The sequence below is a fragment of the Leiobunum rupestre genome, chromosome 3 (genome assembly GCF_980474605.1).
Source record: "Leiobunum rupestre chromosome 3, qqLeiRupe1.1.hap1, whole genome shotgun sequence".
NCBI lineage: Eukaryota > Metazoa > Arthropoda > Arachnida > Opiliones > Sclerosomatidae > Leiobunum > Leiobunum rupestre.
Window position 1 is genome coordinate 7,567,000 of NC_143386.1, and position 27,596 is coordinate 7,594,595.

Genomic DNA, 27,596 nt, shown 5'->3' on the forward strand with positions numbered 1-27,596 from the left:
ATCAAATGTTTTGTACTGTAAATTCTTAAGTTAAAAGAGGTTAAATAAAAACTATTATTCTGTTCAAACTTATTTTTGCCGATGGACTAAACGAAGAAAAAAAATGCAATCCACAAAAATTTCAAGAATATTTTGTAACAATTTAAAATTATGTACAATTCAATCTTTTGACATGCAGAAATTCATCCAGCTTTAAAAAGTATGAATACTTTAAAAAAAATTTGAAAACTGAATAGTACTTTTTAGTAACGTGGCCTTCTTGTTTTATGTGGCTCTTACGTCACAGTCTCTTACTTTTACAATTCTAAGAGCGAGCTTTGTAACAGTCAAGAGGCGAACAGTTATTTCTAGCGCGCGTGCGAAGAATACACTAATCTTGTGACGTAAGAGCAACATTTTAACAAGCTGAGCAAGAGGTGCTTGCTCGTAGTGTCGTGGGCATACGTCATATCTAACTTCTAAGCCCAGCCTTGAAACGGTCACCATGACATTAATTTCACGTCACCGATCACTTGGCAAAACGCCACACTATCCTGCGAAATAATCACGGGTCCATCATGGGTGTCTTAAAGGGATCCATCACTCACAACAGGGGGAGGCATAGGGGTACCATAAAATCCAGACTGGCAGTGTGCTTCAAAACCAGTTTTTTTGTGACCCCTATGCCTTCCCCTGTTGTGAGTGAGGGATCCCTTTAATGTCATGGCTGTCAACGAACAAAAGCCATACCCACGAGCAAGCTACGAATTCGCGCCATTAATAAAATGATACAAAATACCATTTTACATGGATTTATTTATTTATCAATTAATTAAGGTTAAACAATCTAAGGTTTAATGAACATTAACAAAATTAACTAAAACTTAAGGCTTCATCAGATACTTCAAAACGTTATAATACTAAGTAACACAGTTTCGTAATAATCGTGCTAAAGGAAAAGTCCAGGGTATATTAAGTAATTTCAGTTTATTAAAGGGAAAATAACTTCTAAGGGTTCCAATATTGGTCGCTCCCATTCGGCGGTGCTTAAGGGTTTCTTTCGAAAATAATCCTTAAGATTGTTGAGTGGTTATATTCCCTTAAATATTATGAAGTAGTGCTTATCCATTGTTTTTGTTGCCAGTTTGTTTTACAGTAATATTATTTATCTGTCATTCTTTATTACTGATGATAATTATATTATCTAACTACAGACAACCTACGCCAAGTAGGACTTGCATCAACCTCTAAAAAACGATTCTCAAAAGCGATGCGGCTTTTTATACAGGAAAAAGCGCGTGAAAATTCTTTATTTTACGAAATAAAAACGTCATGCGTGCTCGATTTTGTACCTTTAAAACTGCCTCTACTTGGCGTGAGATTGCGCGCTCTTAAAAAAGCTGCATCACATTCGAGACATAAAAAAAATTTAATTACTACCAGCGATATATGTTTCTCTTATTATATTATATTATATTTTATTTCCTTCCACCGTTTTTATAATAACGTAGGCAACAGCGTATAGGAGGGTCTTATTTGTATGTTCGTAAAGAAAAATCAACAGTTATTATTTAGTATAATCTCAGCTAACTCTGATCCCTACTCTTTTTCAAAATACATTACGTTTTCATTATTACCATTATGTTAGGATTTCTAAAAGAAAATAGAGAGAGGAATAGAAATCTCATCTCAGGATATTTTACGGCTAGTCTATTGAATTATTACTAACCGCACCTTAAAGCTTTTAAACGGTCTCCTCAACGCAATGGTGCTAAAAGAAACAGTTTCTATTCCTCTTGCATTTTTTCATTGGTTTTAACGTCTACTAAAAACGAAAGTTTTCAGATCTTCAATATTTTCTTGGGCTAATTGTTCATTTCTTTACCACAAAGCTAGTGAAATGTAATTTTAATCTGAATTAACATAGTCGGTAATTATTCATCAAATATATTTGAACTCTTTTAACTGATGTTTCGCTATACATGGTAAGCGCAATGGCAGAGAGATAAGGGTTATGTAATGTTTGCCGTGCCTGCAGTGGCGTACCAAAGGGTGTGTGACTGTGGCGCCCTGATGAACAAAATTCTTTAATGGCATCCTTCTTAGGTGAAGAATAACTTAAAATAGAAATTTACTACATTTTGTTCGTTGAGGAAAAGGTTTTGGTTCCCCTTTTGAATTGGGCCCGGTTCAAGCTGTCCCAACTTAAGGTTACTGGATAAATTATAACATAGGTGTGCTCACGCTGCCGGTTTCGGAGACGGAAAATACGCGACGAAAACAGCTGCTTGTGAGTGTCCCAACTGCCCCTGATCGGTACGCCTATGCGAGCATGCTTTAAACGCACTATATTCAACTACCTGACTTTTTCTTTAAACTGGTAAAATTAAAAATGCCGGCGTTATGAGGTCCATAGAATCATTTGAAAAATGTGGGAGAAATTTCAGGTAGCTCCTCCTTTTCCGTCATCTAACTCTGGCAAACGCTTTCGCTTCCTAAAACACGTGATTATGTTCCCTTACTCCCAAAATTCAATCGATTCTGTGGCCCTTCAATATTTTACGAGGAGGTTAAAAAATAGTAGATTTTTCAACATCTCAAAATACTATTTTGAGGTATTTAATAGAATACCCATTTCATATTGATATTAAGTGTTGTTTTTTTTAAATTTAAACTTAACTAAACAAAAGTACTAATAAAATATAGTATTTTTTAACATTATAATATATCTCTTTGATACATCTTATATATTGGCAGTCATTATAGGGGGTGCAATAAAAAAAATTAGGACCTAAGACAATACTCAAGACTAATGTCACTTATGAAAAGGGAGTATTTATGGTGAATTAATTACCTAATTGCACATTTCTGCCACTATATTTATCAGAAGCTAGTTGTTGTAACTGGCTCTGGTTACATGAAAAACAAACCGTAGAGCGTGTTAGCGGACGATTTTTCGATTTAGAATTTATTCACTTTTACTTAAACCCTGATCTCCAAATTGGAATTTTACACTAAAGTTCTGCTTGTAATCGTAAATCATATTTCATGACAATACCATATACAATTCTCTTTAACCCTAGCACACAAACGTATCATTTGGATACCATTTCAACTACCATTCTGCAGTGATTTACACGTAAACAGAATATGTGAATTTGGTTGATACGCGTGTACATACTGCAGGCGTGAGAAATAAACTTAAAATTGTTTAAAAAGACGAGATGATTATGTACACGGTTCCATAACGAACGGGAAACGAGAGCACACGGATGGAATGTTGAGGGCCATGACGGGGATTCACACCACGATATCATAAATTTTAACTAAATCCCGTTTGAACAGAAGTAGTCAATGTTGATTGGATAACTTTGCTTCTTTGAACAACTCGCAACCAACAACTGAAAGAATATTTACGATCGATTTTATCAGACAAGGTATGACTATGAACTATTGATTATTATAATATAACTTACTCAGTTACGCTGACGGGTGCTAATGGTAAACAAGGCGACATTCGGGGATCGATAAAGGAAAATTGCTTTGAGAAATCCATTTCTTCATCACCGTTCACAGAGCCATTGGTACTTTTCATGGATAACGAATGATTCTTTAAATAACTAAGTTTGAACTTCAACTCCTCTGTGGAACGGAAAGAAAGTTCAACCGAATTAGTAATCAAGATCAAAACGGACGCCACGTCATGGAGAAACGATAGGGAGTCGTGCTGTAAGGTTTCTAAGTGAGATCAGCGGGAGAATGGGTGCCGACCTGATGACGTCAAAGTCATATTATCCCGCTGGCATCAACATTATTTACAACACGTCTCCTTCCTTTTTTCCCATGGTCACGTACTTTCATTGATGGGTCCCAGCTTCGAGGCCATTGAATAGAGGACATCTGCCGCCCAGAAGCAAGGAATCCTAGGGTAAACTTGACCAACGTCGGCCGACAAGTGAAAGCCCAACTTATGTAGGAGGTTAACGAACATATCGCTGTGGAGTGCCGTCTCTTGAGCGTCATTGTAAGGAACTAGCGGAGTGCTTTGATTCATTACTGTCAAGAATGGATACTATTTAATGTGGCAAAGGCCTCGACGAGTTGAATCTCTTAGAGTGAAAGTTCTTACGCGTGGAATAGTAAGTGACTGAATCTTCGAGTGGCTGATCTCCGGAAGCGCGTCCTCCCAGTTTGACGTAGCACACTTCGAGTAGGACCCTTTGCAGCCACATTAAATGAGGTTTCATTCCGGCTTGGATTAATTCCGACACCAAAGCATGAATACTGTCCGCTTCCGGTTGATGCAGGAGCTGCTCGTTCAGCTTGGCATCGGATTCGTTCTTGTCATCCGTCTAAGGTTAAAATGATCGAATTTAGTCTACCCAGCGCGGTTCAATTCGAGAGAAAACGGTTCTTACGTGGACTTTTTCTTTGATTTTCAACTTTTCGTAATCGGCGTGGGTGATAACGCTTTGGGCGAGAAGTTCTTGTATGACTTTGGAGCGACTGACGTGCGCCTGCAATTCCGAAAGGCTCTCGACTATTCTGCCGATCGGATCCTCGTCGTGCTCGAATTGTAAGTACCACCAGTAGAGGGCGTCTTCCTTCTCCTGCAAGAGAAAGTCCGAACTGGCGCCGCTAGTTGCGCTGTCACCACTGCTGCAGCAAGCCGAACTGTCCAATTGCGTTCTGAAAGTTAGCAAATATCAATTGAACTTTGCATTATATACGATGGACCGACAAACCCAACTTTCCCCAGTACGCTTCACCACAGTGGCGTAACTGATGGTCCGCAGGGCCCGCGGCGTGGGGGGCTGCTAACCATAAATAAAATTAAAAAGGGGGGCCCCATAGAGATTTTGGCGGGGGAGGCCTCTGAGTTCTCAGCTACGCCACTGCTTCACCAATAATGTGAGCGACTGTGTTGATACGATTTTTAGCATTGCTCCCGATCCGCGTCGAATAAAATCAAATCGTACCTCATTGGTGCTCGAAAAATGACGTCTTCCTGCCCTATTGCAGGATACACCCGTGACGTTTTTCACCCCCCCCCCCTCCCCACCAGGGGAAATTCGTAACTGATGGCCGCCAGGCCGAACTATAGTTCAATACATTCATGGTTTCAAATAAGTGTGCCAGTTCTTTAACTTCCACATGTTACGACGAGTGATAATTTGTTTTTAAGTTGCGTATTTTTCTCGGTAAAGGCGCTTATCTTTTTGGGTATTGCCTCAATTCTACGTCACTCCACACGAAGCTATCAGTAATTATTTCGGCCAACTTATATACTTATGGAATATCATAATAATAATAATCTTTATTTGTCCTTTAGACAAAAGGGATATCCCTCTTCAGTTTTCACTGTTTTACAGAGCAGTGGCGTAGACAGAAATTCGTCAAGGGGGGGTGGTTGAACTGTGTGAATGTTAAGAGGGGGGTTGAGAAGGGGGTGGTAATTTAGTACAGTCAAAGGTAAGCCCAAGGGGAGGGTCTGCACCCGGAAACCCCCCCTCCTTGTCTACGCCACTGTTACAGAGGGATGTTACTACTAAAAAGTACCTAGAAAGGAACCTTACCCTCGATCGGAGTTGACTGTCATCAGGCCGAACAGCTTGCGGACGCAAACGTGAGGACTTCGTTCGGCTGCCTTCATGAATTTGTTGAGGATGTACGTCATTAGGTCGTCCCAGTACTGATAAACAAAGGGAGTAATTTCAAGATAACGTTAGCTTTGAAAATCAAGTTTCATCTTTAATTACCGCCATTGTTTGGATAGACTCGTTTTCTTCCTCTTCCATGATCCTACAAAATGACTTAAGTACTGATGGTTGGAACAGCGTTTGCGGAGACTTGAGATCTCCAGCGACGTGGTGCATAACCGTGAAAAGACAATCGTTCACGAACTCGCTAGTTAATTACCATAGAAAGGTAATTTAATATCGATTTAAAGTAATAAAAGTTTCGAGGATAAGTACCTATTCGTTTTGTAGTCTTCCAAGGCTTTCCCAAACTGCTCCATCACTTTTACATTCGCAAATCTGAGCATTTAAGAGATACCCATAAATATACGTACAGGCAGACGATTTTAAATGAGATAATTTCCCGCCAAAATTGCTGATGTGTACACTAAGGGATTTATTTATACTTAGGGAGAATGACTACATTGACACGATCCGCGGACATCGTGATCTAACAAGATGGGGAAGAAAACATGTCACCGGTGGATATTTCAATGGTGTCGGAAGACGTAATTTTTAGGAAGCCAATTAGATACCGGGCTGCTTTGATTTGTTTAAGAGCTTAGTCATTTTTCTTAAGTATAAAATAAGTATGCATTACGGACTTCGTCGCCGTTTTGCGTCCGCTTGCTAACGCGTCACACGTAGCATTTGATAGCGCCTCGCTAGGTGGAGATTTTCTTCTTGTGATGACGTCACTCCGTTACTAGCTCTCAGTAAAATATTCCCCAACTTATGGAAAATATTATAGACTTATGGTATAAACAAAAACACTCTTGCTCCGTGACAATTGCACCGCGTAGGGATATTTAGCTATATGAAATAGTTTATTAAAAACCGGATATACTAACTGTTGTAGATGAACTTCGAGTTGAAAATGTTGCTTCCTCTCATCATCAGCCACAACTTTCTCCAATAGTAGCAGCAACATATGATTAGTGATTATGACATCCACCAAATATTGCTTACTGTGGACAGTAGGGTTGTAGTTACGAATCAGCAACAAGAACACTTGTCGCACATCGTGCATGTCGGCTATTTGACCTAGAGGAGGTATTTTAACGGAAAAAAAACAAGCAAAAAGAAGAAGCACCGCGAAAGACAAGCGGCGAAATTAGTCCAAATAATTAGGTAATTTCTTTTGGCTAATGGGAAACCAAATGGTTTGATGATAGCAGGTAATATACAGTACCAAGATTGGAAAAAATTGCGTTTTAAGGTACTGTTTTTTTTATAATTTTGAGGTCGAACTATCATCTCAATAAACAATATATAACTGTACTAAATTATACGTAATCTGTCCTCTTAATTAACATAAATATATAGTACGTGTATATTGCCTATTATCTTAAAATCTAAAAACCTGAGAAAAGTAGAGAAACGGAAAAGCGAGATTTGGCGTTACTTTTTTTTTCAAAATTTACCGAGTAGATCATCTGCTACCAAGAAAACCCGGAGCAAAATACATACATCTTAGTTCTTGAAATAAGTTCTTTTCTTTTTTACTGATCGGTTTCTTGCTGTAGTAGTCAATGGTGGATATAACTTCCCGAAAAGCGGTCACCAAAAGATGCATTCTACGTGTTTTTCATTTTCCACCATATTTCATTATATTTTCGTAGATTGTTTTAAAAGCATATTTTTGTTCGATTTTGTTTTTGAACGGATTTAAGTAGTTGTAAATGGCAGGAAAAGTAGTGTTTATATACAAAGGAAGAGAGAGAACAATAAAATATTACTTAGTTTTCGCCTGTTCGCTTAACTCCACCAAGATAATTGTGAACGATTTTGAGCCTAGTTGTAATATCTTAAACTACGGTGATAAATAGAAGTTAGATTACCGCCTGAGAAGAGGTTTGATGTCCGATTGTTGCGTACGAAAGAACAGTTCCAGCTCCTCGCACATCATGACCCCTTCGAAGGTCAAGTAACTGATGATGTCCGATGACAGTACGGATCTGAAAAACAGCGGTTGAAAAGTTAGCTCAGTTCGTGGTTCGTAGAAGCGCTTGTAGAGGTCAGTCGGCTAAAATCAGTAAGACGCGACCAAAAGTAAATAAGATCGTGTTTGCAAATATTAAGAAAGCGTAAGTAAGTATAGAGTTCGATGATTTAAACGAAGTTGATCTATTAAATCAGTGATTTAATCATTAAAGGGGAACGGCCAAGCTTTTCCAAATGTCGCATATCAAAAGATCAACAAGAAGTTCAATATACTTACACGTACCTTATTTTGTCTTGAAAAAAATTGTTTTTGCCCCAAAAAGTTGAAACGCAAAATAATGCCAAGTATTTGAGTTTGAATTTTAGCCGCCATCTTAAGGCGTATCGTCACCGCCAGCACGACCTTAGTGAGCGATTTACAAAATAGCCTAACCATTGAATTGGGAATAATACTGCTAGAATTACAATTACGATTTCGGTTGCCATGGTTACGCGGGACCTGTTCTGATAAGACTGTACGAAATTCATCTTTATAATTAGACGGTAGCGCCATCTATATTTTGTAAAGTTATATGGCTAAAAATAAATAATTATTAGCTAACTCACCGTAACTTGAGTTAAAAAGGATCGTGTTGACAGAATAAAATTACTTTTAAACAACTTCAAAGGTTTGTTTGTTACGAGTAATCATACATTTCAATTTCGCATCAGATTCGCGAAAAAATTCAATTGCAATATAGTTGCCACCACTAGAGACAGATGCCGCCACGGTAGAACGATATAGTTGATAAAGTCTCCTTATTGAACGAAATTGGTCCCGCACCAGCCAGATTTAGTTGTACCTCTATTTATTCCCAACTCAATGAGCCTAACTTTGAAATCGCGTAATTTAGGCTTAGGTCTCTTATAACTGGAACGCGCCGCGGGTGCAAAATAAAATACCAAATAAGCGTCCAATTTGTCTTTATTTTATTAAAAATTAACCGCTTAATATTTTTTGATGTGGTTTTCACCATAAATTTTAGTTTTTAAATGGCTATAGGGCTATCTAACTGGTTAAAGCTTGACCGTTCCCCTTTAAATGATTGATTTAAATTGCCTATTCAATGAAAAAGTAAATTCTGAGCAAACTTAATTAGAAGTAGTAATTAATTTTAATTAAGGTGATTTTAATTTTTAGTTTACATCACCGTTTACTAATCAATTTGACGAAATATTTCAATACAGAAAAAAGCAAAAAAATTAATTAAAATAAAATAAAATAAAAATCCCACTTAAATCGAATAAATCGATTATTTATAATTATTTTAAAACCTCAACAACAGTAAGTACGTAAAACTGCGGCTCACCTAACATGATGAAAACTCAAACTGAGCGTCGAAGAGAGCCTCAAAAAGTAGGTGAGCAGCCACAGAAAGTGACTTTTGTCGAGGACGATGGGGTTTTGAAACACTATCATTTTCTGGAATTCAACGACTATATTATTAAAGGCTTTTTTCTCAATTTCAAATAAACGAAGATGTTTACTTTTAAATCAGTGACTAGATCAGCGAAACCATTGTGTAAGAAACTGAGAGTGAAGTCCTTCAATATATTACTGAAATAAACGATTGACCATTAACTTAGCGTTCGATGAGCTTAAATATATAAGAGCCACAGCGGATCTTGATAGCAACATATGGCGTCCATGTTTAATTGCCACCATTAGGACTCCCTGACGAGGGTCGGAAGAAATGGCGGACGAACCGGAGACAAATAAAGGGGGTAATTATCAAGGTGGAAAGTCCGGGGTGGCCCTTTAACTAAGTAACATACCTGATGTCATCCTCGGAGGGCGTATGAGTCAAATTGATGGCGACCATCCTGGGCAGCTTTTTCTTCTCGAGCAGGCTGACCTTGGTGATCGTCTTTCCTTTGCTGGCAGCCGCCTCGAGTGCCGCGTCGAAGCATATGCTCGGGGAGCACTTCAGGCCTCTGCCGATCCCGATGCTGCGGGCCTTCCTTCCGACGGGAGGGTGGCTGCGCGATTTTCCCACTTTGGCCGCGTCCCCTTGCTCGTCCTCGTTACTAGAGTCGCTTTCTTGGTTTTTCATCTTGCTGCTGGAACGGTGTTTGGTGGCGGCCATTTTGGCTGAGCTGGTCATGATGATCAGGTTGTTGTTGTAAGTGGTCGAGTTGCGTCTCTCCTCGTTCTTGTTGTTCTTGAGGTGAATGTCTTCCTCGGAAGAAGACGAGGCGGACATGGACGACGGCTCGTTGTAGAATCCCGACGAATCGCCTTCCAACATCAGACTCTCGGTCGGATAGGCCTTTCGTTTCAAATTTCCGTTCTTTTCCGTCGATTTGTACGGCGCTGAATCGGCTGACATGGGAATACTGTAGCGACGTCGGAAATTGGGACTTCGGCATCCCATCAACGGAGATTTCGGCGCTTCGATGTTCTGGCTCTGCGTAGTCGGACTTCCTACGCTTTTGTCGTTGCTTTCGTCCATACGAACGCCGTGGGCGTTAATATAAGTTACTCGAACCGGGGTGAAATTCCGACCGTGTGACTTTTCGGAACTCTGCGGACAACCCGAGTCGCTGAGGCCGTTTTTGGAGGAATCGCAACTGGAACTGTTACCACCGGAACATTTGGAGCCGTCACTCTCGACCTCGTCTCCCGAACTGTCCGAATCGTCCGGGACCAGGCTCAGTAGGTTCTGTATTTTACCGACGTGCTACGAAAAGGAATCAGTTTGAGAACTATACCAGATATTACCAACAGTTAGGCCTAATTGATTTTAACCTGAAATATGGTATATATCCAAGAATGTATTTATTAATACTTAAGGAAAATGAGCTGAGACGATCCGCAACCATCAAGGGCGAATTTTCCCACGGCACGAGAAGGGGGGGGGGGGAATCGTCACCACGTTAAATCATTATCCCTTAGTATTCGCGACCGAAAACAATCGCTACGCCCCCTTTGTTTCGTCATTGAAAGATAGATAGGTAGCGGCTAAAGCTGACGCTAATAGTTTTTCCTAATCGTTATTCGTAAATTTGACTTTATACTTGCATTTTAATATAATTTTTGCATCGTTGCTTATATTTTATAAAGTTTATTTAAGAAAAAACGTTCTTATGACTTTTTAATTTGTCTGTAGCAGACGTTAGAATAAATAAATGTATTCTTCATATATCTAATTTGAGAGGAGTATCCATCCATCTAGTACATAAAAACGTAACATTGGCGCGAATTTCCCATCAAAACGTGAACACCCTCGAATACTTTGTAAAAATTGTTTGCTAAGTTCGCTAGCTTACAATTTTTCGTGACACATGTTCACACAAACAATTTCACTTGTTCAGGGGAATTCGGAGAAGAGTTAACTAGAAGAGCAACCGTATGACGCTATTTTACTACAATTTTAGGGGTGGCGAGTAGTTCCGAGTCAGGGTATAAACGTTTTCCCAAAATGGCTGCCTGTGGCCATTTTACCAGGTAATTATGGATAAGCAGAATATTTTATCAGTTTGCTCTCTTTACTCCTGCTTTTTCGGATAAATAAATACTTTTATCTCGACGAATAGTTAACGTTGTAAAGAAATTGTCTCCCCCAGAACACGCGAATAGTTTAATATAGCCATAAGTATCATAATAACAATAAGTATGTCAATTAGGAAGAAATTCTCTGATTTTCAGAGCTATTGCGCGAGCAAGGGTTAGTGGGGTGGTGGAGTGGTTAGCTCCTCTTGCTGCACTTTCGCATCGCAGTAAGAGGAGCCGGGTTATGGCATTGGGTGAAAACTCAGAACAACTCCTTCCGCGTTGAGTTTTTAAGTTATCTCCCCGCTGGTTAAAGGGGTTTTCCCCCGAGCTCTTCGGTTTCCCCTTCCATAAGAACTTGTTGAGGTTAGCGGTAATGGTAAGTGTAGGGAGCTGTTGGCTCGCGTGGCATGAAGGGCTTAATTGCCACCACCCTCCTACGCATTGTAACCCGGCCACCTGAATTAATGGCTTTAAAAGTCGCTTGATGACTTAGGCCTAAGGTGGTGCCTTGGGTATTAGCCTAGCTGATTATTATTATTCTCAGCACAGAGTAAATGCGTAAAGCGAAAGGCACTTCTACCAACGACGGTAACACGCTACTCAGATCAAAGTCGGAGCTTGGCGAGAGTGTCTGGGTCGGAAAAAGGTTCAGTCAAGAAATTACTATTAAAACAATATTGTCATTATGTTACTTATGATATAGCGTGAAAGGTGTACACCATTTGTTCCAGAACAAGCGGAAACACTCGAGCGGAAATTATGCACCATATATTTACGTTTAAAAATTGCTATTCGAAATATCTGAGGATGGTACCAGTAGTGTTCGTACGGGGTCAAAATAAAGTCGGGGTCGGGGTCGGGGATGGAAAATTCTTTGTATTTATTAAGAATAGCAAAATTATCAAAATACCCCAATTTTACTATTTAAGATTAGATAGTGTATCTTGTGTAAGCCAGCCTCTGAGCCTAGGGACTATTAGTAATCGTCTTAGTCGATAGCTACGCCGCAAAATTTGCGTTTTGAAAACGAAAACATTGGAGAGAGTTGGCCTTTTCCGATCTATCGAAATCTGGCAGCCTTGCCTGCCTTCCGGCCTGTATCTCCATACCGAAAATGGCCGACGATTACGCCGCTGAAAATATTTTACTAAACTGATCGGCGGCGTTTTTGATCGTTATTTTGAATTATCGACTAGGACTATAGTAAAAATAGATAAGATAGGTAGAGCCGGGAGTAGTGGCTCACTCCTGTAATCCCAGGCGTCCGGGAGGCAGAGTTTGTGGATGGCCGTGTGAGGACGACCACCAATCCCCTAACGGGTGGTCGAAATACTTCCGCCGAGGGTGTCCCCACCCCTGTCCCCACGTATCCCCCCGTTGGCGTGGCCGTTACACCTATCTCGCCCTGATTAATCAGTTATTGTGTGTGTGCTGGTGTCTAAGGCCTCGGGTCGACACCGATGTGTGTGTTTCTCAAAAAAAAAAAAATAATAAGATAGGTAGATTTTAAAATAGAGGTCTATAGCTTAGGCATTGTAATTGTTTAAATAAGTTGTTTTATAAATACACAAGTTATTTACAAACGTTGTAACTCCACACTCCTTAGCTGAGACTGAGAGAGTTCGAAACAACGGCAATTATGAAACTAAAACTTATAATCAAGCGTCAAGCGAGAGCTACGTCAGCGGCATAGCCGAAGGTCATTCGGATCATTCTATTGTCGCCCACGAAAAAAGGGGAGAGAAGGAACCTATCTATTTTATATTTTTAGGATTTTAGCGGGGTGCGTCGGCGCGAAAATTTAAAATTACACTACGAAAACATAACCCCGAAAAATAGAAAACCCCGACTTGATTTGCGACAGTCGGGGTCGGGGTCGGGGTCGGGGACAAAAGTCGGGGATCCCCGACTTTCGGGGTCGGGGTCGGGGTCCCCGTACGAACACTAGGTACCAGAGCAAAGATTATATACGCTTCGCTAAATAGACTGGCGTGTTCAATGGCTCAACTTGCATACGATAACAGACGCTGATCAAAATTTCCCCCGCGCTTCAGCAGTGCTACTAGTGGCTTCTCCCGTGTTTCGAAAGTGTTAACAAGTTTTTTTTTTGGAGAAGCCTGTATGTATCTGAATGCATTCGTGACCGTGTGTGACAGTCCGCCTAATATGTAGTACGTAAAATTTACAATCCGTTATTATATTGAGTATTAGCCTAGCTAGCTGATTTTTTATCAGCCATATTTTTTCGATTAAGAAATTTAAAAAAAATAAGGTGAATATTGTATACTTCTGTTTATAGGAATCGTATTTGGGAGAATGTATTAATTAAAGATATTAGAAAATAACATCAATGATAATTCTCACCTGATCTTTGTACAAAAGAGCTAACAATTGGACCATCGATACAGTCCAAAAAACCTACGTGCATTTTAGAATAAAATATTTAATTTCAGATTCCCGCAATTTCGTGAAATTGAAACTAGCCTTATTTTTATTGTTCATCATCAGGAGAAGAGCAACGTCCAATCCTTGAGCGAAGAAATTCCTGCAACAACGAATCATTTATTCAGACTAACAACCAAATTTATTACGTAAAGTGAAAATTATAATAAAGCCGTAACTGTGTACCAGATTAATTTATTCTGAAGAGTTTGCCATTCGGCGTAGTTTTTGTTGAAAGTAGGATTTTCGATTTTGTCAGGAACATGTAGAATATTTCTCAGCAGTAAAAGACAATTATTGACGTCATTACAGTCACATTCAACAACGGACGCAGTACTAGGATCCTATATGATAGAGGCCAATTCAGTCATTTATTATCTCTAAAGCCCTATGATGACTTGATTCGAACGCTATGCAGGGTGTTTCGAAAGTTTGGAGTTGTAGGGGGTGAGTTGAGAAGTATGCCGGTTTTTTCCCATTTTCCTACCATGAGTTAAAAGAGCGCCAGAGAGCTTCAAAGCATAGACTTTATTAGTCTATATGCAAAGTGTGGCCTACTAGCCCCTGGAAGTAGGCTGCAATAAGCGCAAAACCAAGCAGCAGGGAAATGGGAACATAAAGGTTTGGGTTCGTGTGATAGGTAAAAAAGGACTTTGTAAACAATTCGAGGTAACCAACGTAAAAAAGTAAACTTAAACAGTATTTAAAGTCCCTCCTTCTTGGTTTTGGGCTTGTTGCAGCCTACTTCCAGGGGCTAGTAGGCCACACTTTGAAGCTCTCTGGTGCTTTTTTCACTCATCGTAGGAAAATGGGGGGAACACAGGCATACTTCTCAACTCACCCCTACAACTCCTTCAATTTTTGCATAACCTTTTGTAACATCCTGTAGATCGATTCACTAATAGGCTACAATTAAACAAACACCAAGCGTGAAGCCCTTAAAGGTATTATTTTATTAACTTTTATTTATACGAGATGGCGCCAGCTTAAACCAGCCGCGGGCATCATGGAAAACTATTTTGTGTTGAATTCCTAAAGGTTCCTACGCTTGTTATATTAATCAATTTTACAAATGTCTACTGGGTAAATTTTAACGAGAATTTTAACGAGGTGATCTGGGCATTACCATAAGTTAATGATACCTCTAAGTAGACAAATAAGCCCTTTCAAGGTGGGGGGAACGAATTTTCTAAGGGAATAACGAAATTTATCTCTTTTGGGGAAGATCAAGCTAGCCTGGCACCAAACGGGATTAAAGAAACGTCAGCTTCAGCAGTTCCAAGTGTATGTTAAGGCTACTTTGATACGCAGTACGGAGAGACATAGGTCGATTTGAACAAGCATATCCGCCATAGGCAGCATAGCCATTTGTCTACTTAGAGGTATCATTAACTTATGGCATTACAGGACTCTTTTTTTAGGTATGCGTCACTTTTAGCACTAAAATTAAATTATTACAATTGTTTTTAAATCTTATCTATGTTAATTAATTAATTATCCCTTTGAAATATAACGCAATAGACGGTATTTTCCAAAATTATATAACGCGGGTATACTTAGAAATTCAACCGTAAATAAGCCAAATTCGAAATTCCGGCCGCCGATTTACCGGAAATTAGCGCTAGAATCTTTCCGCCAAATGTACTAGATATTTTTCCTTTCTTGAAATGCAACTGAGTAAAGCATAAAAAGCACTGATAATTACATTGTATAAAATGTCTTTGATAGTTTTGACAATGGCGGCAGTGGCTTGTACGTCAAGGAAGGCTTTTTTGGCGTTGGAGAGCAGCAATTGTAGTTGCCGTATTGTCTCTTGACCCGTTGATGATCGACTGACCACGTTTATTGGCAACAGGCATTCGACTGGCATCGTTAAATTTACTAATATCCTGTAAGAAAACGGAAGTACCTTCATTACACCTAAGAGCAACAAACAAAACACCCCGCACAAGGAGAACGCAGCCTGTCAAAAGTCGTGGAATTTCTTGTGTACATTTTTCATTGGCTAGACGCTTTAGCGCATGCTGCCATCGGAAGGGAAAATTTGGAAATTGTCTTCCCCCCGCCCGTAAAACGTTCAGCGTAAAGGCTCGTGACGCTCGTCCAATGAAATTCGTACACAACCCTTCGTTAGCGTGTTTAAAGGCTAGCTGCGTTCTCCTTGTGTTTGTTGCTCCTAGATTACACTGACATTTCGGATCAAAACGTCAATGCCAATAAAATCTAACTTTGCGGATGACGGGAATATTAAATTCTATATGTATGGTCATAGGTCCATAATATTTTCCGTAAGTTTGTCACTTTGGGGAATATTTTACCGAGAGCTAGTAACGGAGTGACGTCTTTCCCATTGGGCCCGTTGGGCCAGAGCCCAGGGCCCCGAGTTCGAAAAGGGCCCCCTCAGGCTCTAAACAAAACCATTCAACATTATAATTTAATATTTGCAATACTGGCTAAGCGAAGGAAAGGTTTATCTTGGTCCCACTTTTTTATTTCACTGAGACATTTTATTGCAATCAGCGGGCATATTTAGTCGGAGCTGATTTCTACCTTCGATAAATTGTTTTCTCTTACCAGGGCCGGCGTTAGGGCGCGCGGGGCCCCTTTCCCTAACAACAAATTTGCCGAGGAAATGTTCGAAACAAATAGGGTTCGCTCGCTCGGTGAACAAATTCATAAAATTGCTATACACCTGATTCGCATTTTCCAAATCACAGGAATCTGACCGAGAATCTTAATTTTTTTCGGAATCAAAGAATCATCTTCGAATCTGGAATTGAGTTCGAAGTTGACGTCAAACGAGCTTGAAGTGGGTCCATATAAGATATTGCCACTATTTGATACGACTAAATTATGACGATAAATTGCGGGTTTACTATTCCCAACGGCGGATCGAAGTTTTGTTATTTATTTTCTGAAATACCAAATAATGAATTTCAGAAAACAGTGTATTTTATTTAAACATTTTTACTATTTGATTTTGTCAAATTTACAAAATTATTTGGCATTGCCATAAAGTTTTCGCCCGTAAGCCCTGAAACTTTTGCAGTGTTTGAGAGAAGGCGCTAAAATGTTTCATGAAGCATTATCTTGAAGGAATGTGTATGAAATAATTATAGAAAAAATAAAATATACTGTATCCTTACAAAAAACTTTTAGCTTCTGTATCTTTGCCTTTGTTTTGTGTGAAATTTCTTTAGCTCACGATATTACTTATAGCATAAATCGCATAGTACGAATAAGTATGACACTGAACGATTTCTGCGAAGGAAAATCTGTGACAGTGATTGCGTAATCGAAAGTTTTGGAAGGGGAGACTCTTCCCGTCCTAAACTCTTCGCCAGTAAATAGCAGGTTAGTTTGATGGCGATAGTAACTATCGTAAACGCATTTAAGTTTTTAATATCATCCTACGATTGATGGGGCCAAGATGTTAAAGCTATTCCATAATGTTATCTTTTCCCATTTTATGCTGTAGTGTTATTTACCATCTATTAAATACCACGCTTTCATAATCGATGGAAATTTACCCCTCAAGCTAAAACGTTGATATTTGGTATATGATAAAAAGTTCCCTTTAGTTAAAATTTTCAAACCTGGCGGTATTTGTTCGAATACTTCCGCTCATTTTCGAAATCAAAGACAAATGATTTCTAAAAACCGAAATATTTGGTGCCACCAATTCGTACGCCACCATAGGGGGCCCCCAAAATAAAAAGTGCCAGGGCCTCACAATATGTAAAGACGGCCCTGGTCATCACCAGAAGAAAATCTCCCCCTAGCGAGACGCTGTCAAAGGCTGCGTGTGACGCGTTAGCGAGCAAACGCAAAACGGCGACTTAGCCCGTAATGCTGTCTGTTAAACTTTTGCATGTGAAGAATAGGAAGTGTTACACTTATGTAACAATATTAATACACTTATGGTATGATGCATCACCTAGTTTCACATTTCCTACTTAATTATAAAAGGCTTGTGCCATTTAAAGTTATTTAATTCTGACCACTCGGCTCTCTGGTATCTTTCAAGAGTCAAGACCCACAAAAATATGGCGTTGGGTTATAACAAATTTGGGATGTAATTAACTATTTTTTAGCCTCATTTATGAAGTTTAATTACCAGAATTTAAGAATAAGAAAGGTGGGGACACATATTTCATTAATTAATTGTTCACCTTGAATACGTTTAAAACGAACTTCATGAAAATCTCTTATTCGCGACCGAAACGAGTCTAGGTGGCGCCACCATAGAGGAATAAAGTGGGGGAGTAGCCTCGTTAAAGATTTGTGATTTTTTTATTTAAATGGTTTAATCTATTTTCAGTATTTTATACTTAATTTCATACAAATAAGTAACCTAATAAAGTCTGGTAACAGAAATGTGATATACCATAAATATCGATCTGATAAAACGGGCTCCGAATTAATTTTAAAGTAACTATCGCCATTTATCCCCTTTAAGAACTAAAGGAAAAATTTAATTTTATTAACGTCATTGTCGTGTTACTCAGCATTTCAATGATAATTGTCTTTTGTCTTTCGAAGTTGGGTTGTGGCTAACGTTTCCTTAAATAGAAATCGTAAAAATGTAAATGAATGGAACGACTGTTTTGAAAATAGACTGAATAAGTTGATCTTATATAAAGGCGATCGACACAGGCGCTGAGGTAGAAGGGGAAGCCAGCAGAAATCGGGGCAGCGTGACCGTCGACTCACGTGGCGACGAAACATTCAGCTGCGCGCAAACGCCTGTGCTCGCTCGCTTTCGCATACATTACGAAAAATCGATGCAGCGTCAGCTGAGAGTTCACGTGAGCCCCGTTAATTCTTCAGTCGCGTGTTCTCGGTTACTACCAGATGACGCGTTGAGTGAGGGAACGCTTTACGTCAAATGCAGGAACGTATCGGAATGGTTCAACAGTAGCGTGCGTTGTCTGTTCCGAGAAAATCTGGAGATTAAGCCCGAGCTCGAAAACGCCCAAGTAGAACGTGTAGTTAAAATAGTCTGTGTACAATAAAGCTACGTTAACTCTCCTACACGTATACGAAAAATTGGTAAAATAAGGCTAGTTTATTTTATTACAAATAATATTAATATGAATGTGATGAGTTAAGTTAAATAAAAGCATTGGTCTAATGTACCTTCGCAGGTTCCCAATGATTTATCAAAATAAGTTCCTGAAGAAAAAATATTGTTCGCGAAATTCCTTATTATTATGACAAAAACTGTTAAAGCGATAGAATATGGTAAATAAATAAAGAAATATCCTACGTAAACTTAAAAATCTAAATTTTGTCAAATTTAACATTGTTAGGTGGCGTATTACACGTGACAAACTTCCAGAGGTATCCAGACGTTCAGTGGTTTGATGTAAAATTGCTCCAATTGAGCGGCTCCAAACAATCATTTTAAGCAGCGCCTGCCTGCGAAGTTTCACGTTTAAGATGGATACTTAACTCGTACTATTAAAATTTAATGTTTAATATATTCTAAAGCGCAAAACAATTAAAAAAAAAGACTATACGTCAACCCCAACATCCCCCCCCCCCTCCCCTTGTAGAATTCACGTGCGGCCACAACGTGACATTTCCAAATCGAATTTCGGAAGATACAAGTTAATGTTTGCTTAAAAAATCAATTCACCCAAAATTATACTAGTACTAAGAAAACTGCGATTTCAAAATCAAGTTAGGCCGGTTCGCATCCCAGTAACACTAATTGCCTTCTCTCTAACTAAGCAAGAAATATAACCAGGCGCAACTTACGATCTATTTTATTTATAATGGACATTATACACGAGAGCTAATCCTTAATTTATTGCAATACGACTTTTAAGAAAAAAAGTTATTAGTCCTTGAATTATCTATCTCGTGAGTCCTTGGTCTACAAACTCGAACAGGAGTTCTTCAGGAATGTTTTTGGGAGTCGACAGGCCTTGGACTAACGGGTTTGTTAGATAAAAGTGGTAAATTACCAAAGGCATGATTCAAATCAAGATTTAAATCAAGTTATTTTTTAAATAATTTATTTAAATCAAAGGAAGGAATTTCATTAATTTATCCGGAAATAAAGCTGGAAAATGGGAAATTACGATATGTCGGATCTGAAATTCTCGGGCAGAATATTTCAAATGACTATAGGTAACTCTTTAAATAGTCATTCGATTTAATTTTAGGATTACATAGAATTTTTGATTATATAACTGATTATATAAACAAAGAACTCATAAATTAGACTGGAATAGAGCTATTAATAGTTTAAAAATCCATAAATTTAAATTAAATCCGCTTTAAATAAGAAATCGGTAGATTTGATTTTATTACGAAAAAACCCAAAAATGTGCCTACGCTTTTAATAACATTGATTCGGCGTGAAATTAAAATCCGGGAAGCTCCGGATGTGTTACCATGGCAACAGACTACAGTTTTCCAAGAAGCCAGAAAATATTCCTACTCCCCGAATATCCAATTTAGCCCGCTGAGCTATAACTATAAGCGGAAACACGGTGAAAAGGCCTAGCTCATTCCTAACACACAGACTCAGGTCTTTGGCAATAACGGTACTCAAAACATAGTCAAACCCATTTCAATTGTCAGCGTATGATCAAGTTACAATAATGTTGGCTGTAAGACTGGCTTATACGTTCGTATCAATAACGATAACCAAAGCACTCATTATAATTAAACCCTGCGGGGTATCTTACCTGATGGTTGTGGACGTGATGGCTTTGTCTTCGACGTTAATGAGTATGGGGATTAAATCTTTCTGAGGGACTCTGGACAGTCCCAAACTACGTCTAACCGATCTGGACACCACATCTTCCTTAATTAACTCCCTCTCCAAAGATTCGAGACCCTCTGCAAAACGCAACCACAAAAACAATACTATTGTTATCATTTTACCAATATTTTAGCTCGTTACCAAGATTTTTGAATTTGTCGGTTAATCGATAAGGATAGGGTACCGATTTCGATCTATTCGAGGAACCGGATTTTTGTAGTTTACCGAATCCACTATTTGATTATCTGATAAACCATAATAATTATTCGGTTAACCGATAAAAATAGGGTATTGATTTCAATATATTCTAGAAATCGAATTTTGGTAGTTTACCGGATCCAGTATTTGACTATCCGATTAACCATAATAATTATTCGGTTAATCGATAAGGATAGGGTTCTAATTTCGATCTATTCGAGGAACCGAACTTTGGTAGCTTACCGAATATGCGTAAGCGATAAGGTTTTGACTATACGATTAATCACGATGCTAATTATCATAACCAATTTTGATTAATCGATTGTATTTAATTGTTGAAATTACATGTTGAAATCATTCGATTATGGATCGAATGTCGAGAAGTCGACTAATTAGTCCGAATTAAAATCGACGTGTGATAAAAACCGTTGGAAAAGTAATTCGTAATGGGGCCGTTGCACAGGCTGGACGACCCTTGCGATGGATATTACATAAGGTGGAAAATGTTTTTTCGATAGACCAGTCGTAGGCTGAAAATGACGTTCGCTGGAACGAGCGATGGGTGGAAATACTGTTCGTTGGAACTATAGCGTTGAGTAGAACGTAAGTTTGCTGTAGGCGTCATAGGTTGGAGAAAGCTTTCGCTGGAACCGGTGTAGTCTGGAAATGGAGTCCAATGCCACTGGAATTAGGTTGAAACGGCGTAGTATTTAAAATACGTTGGATGGAAACTAAACTTTACTCCGAAAATACCAAATAGGTTGATTCCTACCACGTGACCTGAAGTCTGTCACAGCATGGAAGCATCGGTAAGTTTAAGTTTAATGGTTTCGGTGTCAGTAGGTACGATTTCACTAGTTACGATGTCAGTAGATGGGATTTGTATATACACCCACGATGATTTGAAAACAACGTTTTGGGCCCATAGTTGGTTATTTCGATTTCAGCTAGAGTGGTAGGAAGAAAGTTTAGTTTCTATGCCGCGCCGTCTCCAACCAACGCTATTTCCACTCGATTCCGGTTGCATCCAGCTCCATTTCCAGACCACGCCGGTTCCAGGGAATGTCTTTTCCAACCTAATACTAGTCCACCAAAGAAACATTTTTCACCTTATGTTATATCCGTGCCAAGGATTGGAATTACCCGATAACCGATAAGAGAAACCACTAACCAAACATCGCTATAATTCAACACACTATAAGCGATACGTTTTCGAACCAGTCATGCTATCTGTTCCACTGTAAAACTCATCGTGACATCGTTAAATCATACAGAATCATACGGAAAAAGACAAAAGATGTTTTCACACCGATTTTAGATTTCGGAATATCGTCGTTCAAGAATTTTGCGCGCAAAAAACGTAAACAACGTTTTTTATAAAATTTCAATTTCAGGAAAAAAATCCAAACATTGTTATCGTCAACTCTAACAGCGAAATAAGACAAATTCATGAGGTTGAAAGCCACCATGCAGCAGGAAGAAAGCCACCAGCGAGAAGCAAAGCTTAGCTTGGAATAAAAGTAAAGTGGGTTAATAATAATAAAATAATAATAATAATCAGCTAAGCTAATACCCAAGGCACCACCTTAGGCCTACGTCATCAAGGGACTTTTAAAGCCATTAATTCAGGTGGCCGGGTTACAATGCGTAGGAGGGTGGTAGCAAGCCCTACACGCCACGCGAGCCAACAGCTCCCTACCTTTAACCTCAACAAGTTTGTATCAAGGAAGATCAGATCTTCCTTGATTGTATGGAAGGGGAAACCGAAGAGCTCGGGGGAAAAACTCTTAAGGCAGCAGGGAGAGAACTTGCAAACTCAACGCGGAAGGAGTTGTTCCGAGTTTTCACCCAGTGCCACAAGCTAGGATCGAACCCAGCTTCTCTTGAAAACAATTAAGTTTGTACAATAAATCAAAAACGGAAGTTTAAATAAATGACATGGCAAATTTAAACCGGTTTTTACGTCTCAGTATCAATTTGGTCATCCTTAGACCAACAAATAAGGAACGGTACACTCAATAGGGAGCTAAGTTAGCTTAGAGTAACGCTTGACGCCAGCGCTGTGGTGGCGGATTACGGAAACTTGTATAAATCTTCGAAACGAAAAATTTTATATAGTAATCGAACGAATATTACAAACGTTTTAATTATATAACTTTTGGTTCGATTTATAAAAAGATTGTTTCTAGCTTCACGTGACAAATGAGTCGATATATTTCACATATCTGCCACGAGAGGGGTTTATCGTTAAGTGTGCCGTCCTTTATTCGTTGGTCTAAAGCTCCTCGTTTGATCTTTTGATTGATATGTTTTGTTTCATATATTGAAGCTATTGTTTACAATCTAACTATCATCTCGATCCGTCCTGAAAATGTTTCTAAAACTATAGCGTTCTACTTCACCAGAGAATGATAAAGTATTACAGAAGTACCTTACATCCGCTCGAAACTATAGTAACTTCACATGTTTTCGCTGATAATTCAAAATACGGTTTCGGCAAAAACCGCGCGAGGAGAAATATATCCTATAGGCGGACTAACACTATATTTTGAGACCTAATATGGTAGAAGCTTCCGCGGTTTACAAGAAATCAGCGAAAATTAGAATTTAGGTCTATCCTAGATGCGAAGGTACATTTGTTTCACGAGGGGACCATGAACATTATCCTTATTGGTCCAAAAATCTGTCAGCGCTGTAATTTTTATCGTGCTGAACAGGAGAGTCTATGTAAGCCAACAAAATGGCGGGGCCAAGGGTTAAATAGGAGTCTTTGTTAGGGGAATCCATTTTAAAGTCTAAATCAACTACGTTTTCATTTGACCTAATTCTCATTTTTATAATTTCTAAACACGCTCCCAAAAACGTGACGTCATGATTTGTTTACATCGACTCCATTTGGCTCTGAATGCGTGAAAAATGATGCGCAGAAAACAACTCCATTTAAGGCGGCATTTATTTGAAGCAGTCTCTCGTCCTGGTCATAGACACATTGCGGTAACTTTGTTCGTTTTACGTCACAAAATGTCGATAATTAGCTTTCCCATCTTTTCGCTGACGACTCACGAAGCTACGCGGGTATCCCCTTCTCTTCTCTTGGCAGCTTGTGACGTCAGCACCACCCACCCAATCCCCCGAAAATATACTCTGGTCCATTCTTATTGAAGACGTTTCCGCGATGGTCGTAGTTTTCGTTTACCTTTGCAATCTGGACTTGGAACGTAGATATCACCCTCCTTCCAGCCAAGAGACGAACACGGCCCTTGCAATGTACTTCGGTTTGAAACTAACCACTCCATTTTGTTATACTTCCGATCCTGAAAACAATTCAATAAAAATTGTAGTGTGACGTTAAAATTTGTTCTTGGCGATCAAGGGGGATTTAGACAGAGGTAAACGTCAATTGATAAGTTTAAAACAATTCACACATTTATTTAATTTGTATAAAATTCGTTGATTCAAATTAATATTATATTGTAATATTCTGTATTATATTCGATTCGATTATATTATATTATATTAGGGGGCTCTGTGCTGAGAACTAAACCTAAATTGCGTAATAGCTCTGAAAATCAGTTCGGTAATACTTTTGCCTAATTGACATACTTATTCATTATATTACTTATGCTAATAAGCATTATGAAAATGGATCTTTGCACCATACCGAAGACCCCAAGAATTTTAGGGACTAACAACCAATTATGGCCTCAATAATTATAGCTGATAATTTAGGTAGTATACTACAGGGTGTTTCAAAATGGGATGCAAAATTTTTAAGGAGTTGAGAAGTAATGTATGCCGGTTTTTCCCCATTTTCCTACGATGAGTTAAAAGAGCGCCAGAGAGCTTCAAAGTGTGGCCTACTAGCCCCTGGAAGTAGGCTGAAACAAGCCCAAAACTAAGAAGCAGGGACTTTAAACACTGTTTAAGTTTACTTTTTTACGCTGGTACTTAGAATTGTTTACAAAGTCCTTTTTTACCTATCACACGAACCCAAACCTTAATGTTCGCATTTCCCTGCTGCTTGATTTGCGCTTGTTGCAGCCTACTTCCAGGGGCTAGTAGCCCACACTTTGAAGCTCTCTGGCGCTCTTTTAACTAATCGTAGGAAAATGGGGAAAAAAAAGGCATAACCCTCAACTCACCCCCTACAACTCCTTTAAATTTTTGCATAACCATTTAAAACACCCTGTATAATTTTATTAGGGTTCCATATGGGTACGATTATTTGTAATAATTTTGATAGACAATACCGATTTTTGTTCGTAAATCGAATAGTTTTCTAATAAGTATAAGCACTCTTTTTAGGCCAAAAGGCTCAACTAAATTCGAAACGGTAGCTTGGATGGTACAAGATATCTAATGCTTGCTAGTATTGCTGTTTAAAGTTAGTTTAAAACGACGGCTAGCCACTTAAACTGTACACATACAGTGTTCGTACACGACCTGGAAAACTTGGAAAAGTCGAGAATTCTAAAATGGTTCCCAGAAGTCAGGGATAGTCCAGGGAAATCTAAAATGGTTCCCAGAAGTCATTGAATTCTAAAATGGTTCCCAGAAGTCAGGGATAGTTCAGGGAATTCTAAAATGGTTCCCAGAAGTCAGGGATAGTTCAGGGAATTCTAAAATGGTTCCCAGAAGTTAGGGATAGTTCATGGAATTCTAAAATGGTTCCCAGAAGTCCGGGATAGTTCAGGGAATTCTAAAATGGTTCCCAGAAGTCATTGAATTCTAAAATGGTTCCCAGAAGTCAGGGATAGTTCAGGGAATTCGAAAATGGTTCCCAGAAGTCAGGGAAAGTTCAGGGAATTCGAAAATGACTACCAGAAGTTCGGGATAGTTCATGGAATTGAAATTGGTTCCAAGAAGTCAGGGATAGTTCAGGGAATTTGAAAATGGTTGAAACAATTTAGAGAAAAGTCAGATAAATTTCAAAATGGCCACCAAAAAATCAGGCAAATAAATTTTTGAAAGATAAATAATAAATATCTAGCTATAAATTACCTCAAACCATTCATTTATTGTACAAAAATGGTCAAGGAAAACCTGGAAAAGTAATTTAATTCCGAAAATTTCTTACGAGCTCTGACTTTGGTAATGCTAAATTGTAATCAGTTCCATTATCACTTTAGTATGGTCGAAGCCCCGAATTTGTACACCAATTACAGGTAAATAAAAATAAATACAGTCATTGGTCATGTCAAATGTGTAATCCGTTACGTAATCACTTTAGTGCGGTCAAAGCTATACACAGGCTAGAACACCGATCACGAGAAGTGACCTGACCCTCGGTTTAAAACCACTATAAATTGTTAGTGCATAATTTTTCCATTAATTTAATAATTGTGAAGCGTCGATACCATAATTTTGCCTGGAATTTAATAATTGTGAACCGTCGATACCATAATTTTGCCAATAAGTTAATAATTGTGAAGCGTCGATACCATAATTTTGCCATTAATTTAATAATTGTGAAGCGTCGATACCATAATTTTGCCATTAATTTAATAATTTTGAAAGCGTCGATACCATAATTTTGCCATTAATTTAATAATTGTGAAGCGTCGATACCATAATTTTGCCATTAATTTAATAATTGTGAAGCGTCGATACCATAATTTTGCCATTAATTTAATAATTGTGAAGCGTCGATACCATAATATTGCCAATGATTTAATAATTGTGAATCGTCGATACCATAATTTTGCCTGGAATTTAATAATTGTGAAACGTCGATACCATATTATTGCCAATTATTTAATAATTGTAAATCGTCGATACCATAATTTTGTTAATAATTTAATAATTGTAAAGCGTCGATACCATAATTTACTTTTTTACATCTGGCAAAGATGCTGCGCAATAAACCACTAATACTAAAGGTAATATTTTCTTTAACATGGAGTCCTATGCCTGATCTTTACTTTAGGGAGATCAAATGATGAACTTTTGACCTTCAACAAATTCAGTAATTGTATATTTTCCATAACACAAAACAAGTTACCCTGTCATTTTTAATTTCGCAAATTCGAATTACAACATAAAGAGAAATTGAAAATATTCACCAAAACAAAACCAAAAAAACGAAGAACGCTCTGTTTTTATGTATCGATTAAAGAGAAATAACGATGATAACGAAATGCACATTACGTAACAATTATCATACCAAAACTGTTACTTTTACAACTAAATTCCCCACTACGCAAAAAAAGTTCCTCCCAATATACCAAAGTTTTTATAAATTTCAACTCGGTCTTTAATATTTAAATTTAATAAGCTTTGGTTATAAAAACGCGGAAAATATAGCAACAACGTACCTTTGAAATAAAACGAACAATACGCTGTGATTATCTCTTTTTTAAGAGAGACAAATATCAAAACCACTTTTATAATAACATTAAAACTCGTAGAAATTATAAATCAGTTATTTTCAAACGGCAAAAAGACTAAACAAAAATTGGTCAAAACTGCACGAAAAAACTGGAACGCAAAAATCGACGAACACATCCACGAGAAAACAGACATTGATTTGAATAAAAATCCTCGGATTCACCCTTATTATTTTGCGTGGTCGCTTAACGAGAATTGTATTATTGAGACTTAATTGTCACCGGACACCTCTGGAGACCCTGAAGAATTGGACACCGCTGGGGGCTCTTACGGGACCCACGAACGGGGACAGTACGGATAGACAGCGGCCGTAATGGAACGGAGAACTCTCAGGCACGAGTGCGCTCCTAACTTCATTTCACAGCTGAACAGAACGCTGCCTCCGCGACGCGCTGCCTTTCAAGGATGTAGTACGTTCGCCCATTATTGTAGAAGTCACGTGCATACCAAACCGTGACACGTGAGTCCAGTTTTGTTTCCGCCCTCTTACATACGTTCCCTCCCCCAATTGTACCGTTGATTAAAGGATGGGGGTTTGAAAATTCGATAAAAGGGGAAAGAGCCACAGGTATTCTCTAACAAGTTGAGCAAGACC

At 38.6% G+C, this 27,596-nt stretch overlaps 1 protein-coding gene across 4 annotated transcripts; it reads right to left on the reverse strand.

The window, feature by feature from the left end:
- Positions 1-190: 190 nt before the first annotated feature.
- On the reverse strand, positions 191-27,402 carry tim (timeless). Of its 4 annotated transcripts, none has more exons than XM_090167691.1 (21): positions 27,165-27,402; positions 23,811-23,928; positions 20,340-20,493; positions 15,344-15,527; positions 13,825-13,982; positions 13,681-13,741; positions 13,561-13,614; positions 9,477-10,381; positions 9,189-9,258; positions 9,011-9,123; positions 7,559-7,675; positions 7,188-7,294; positions 6,569-6,761; positions 5,955-6,017; positions 5,739-5,886; positions 5,556-5,671; positions 4,398-4,668; positions 4,109-4,331; positions 3,835-4,035; positions 3,456-3,621; positions 191-3,380 (listed from the first exon to the last, which is right to left on the reverse strand). In XM_090167691.1, the coding sequence occupies exons 2-21, from the start codon at positions 23,908-23,910 to the stop codon at positions 3,302-3,304; spliced, it is 3,483 nt and encodes a 1,160-aa protein (XP_090023817.1). In that variant the 5' UTR covers positions 23,911-23,928; positions 27,165-27,402; the 3' UTR covers positions 191-3,301. The 4 variants fall into 4 exon arrangements, with proteins under 4 accessions (XP_090023817.1, XP_090023815.1, XP_090023818.1 ...); XM_090167689.1 differs by having other exon boundaries at positions 26,929-27,402; XM_090167692.1 differs by lacking the exon at positions 27,165-27,402 and adding an exon at positions 21,786-22,122 and having other exon boundaries at positions 23,811-23,902.
- Between the last annotated feature and the right edge of the window lie 194 nt (positions 27,403-27,596).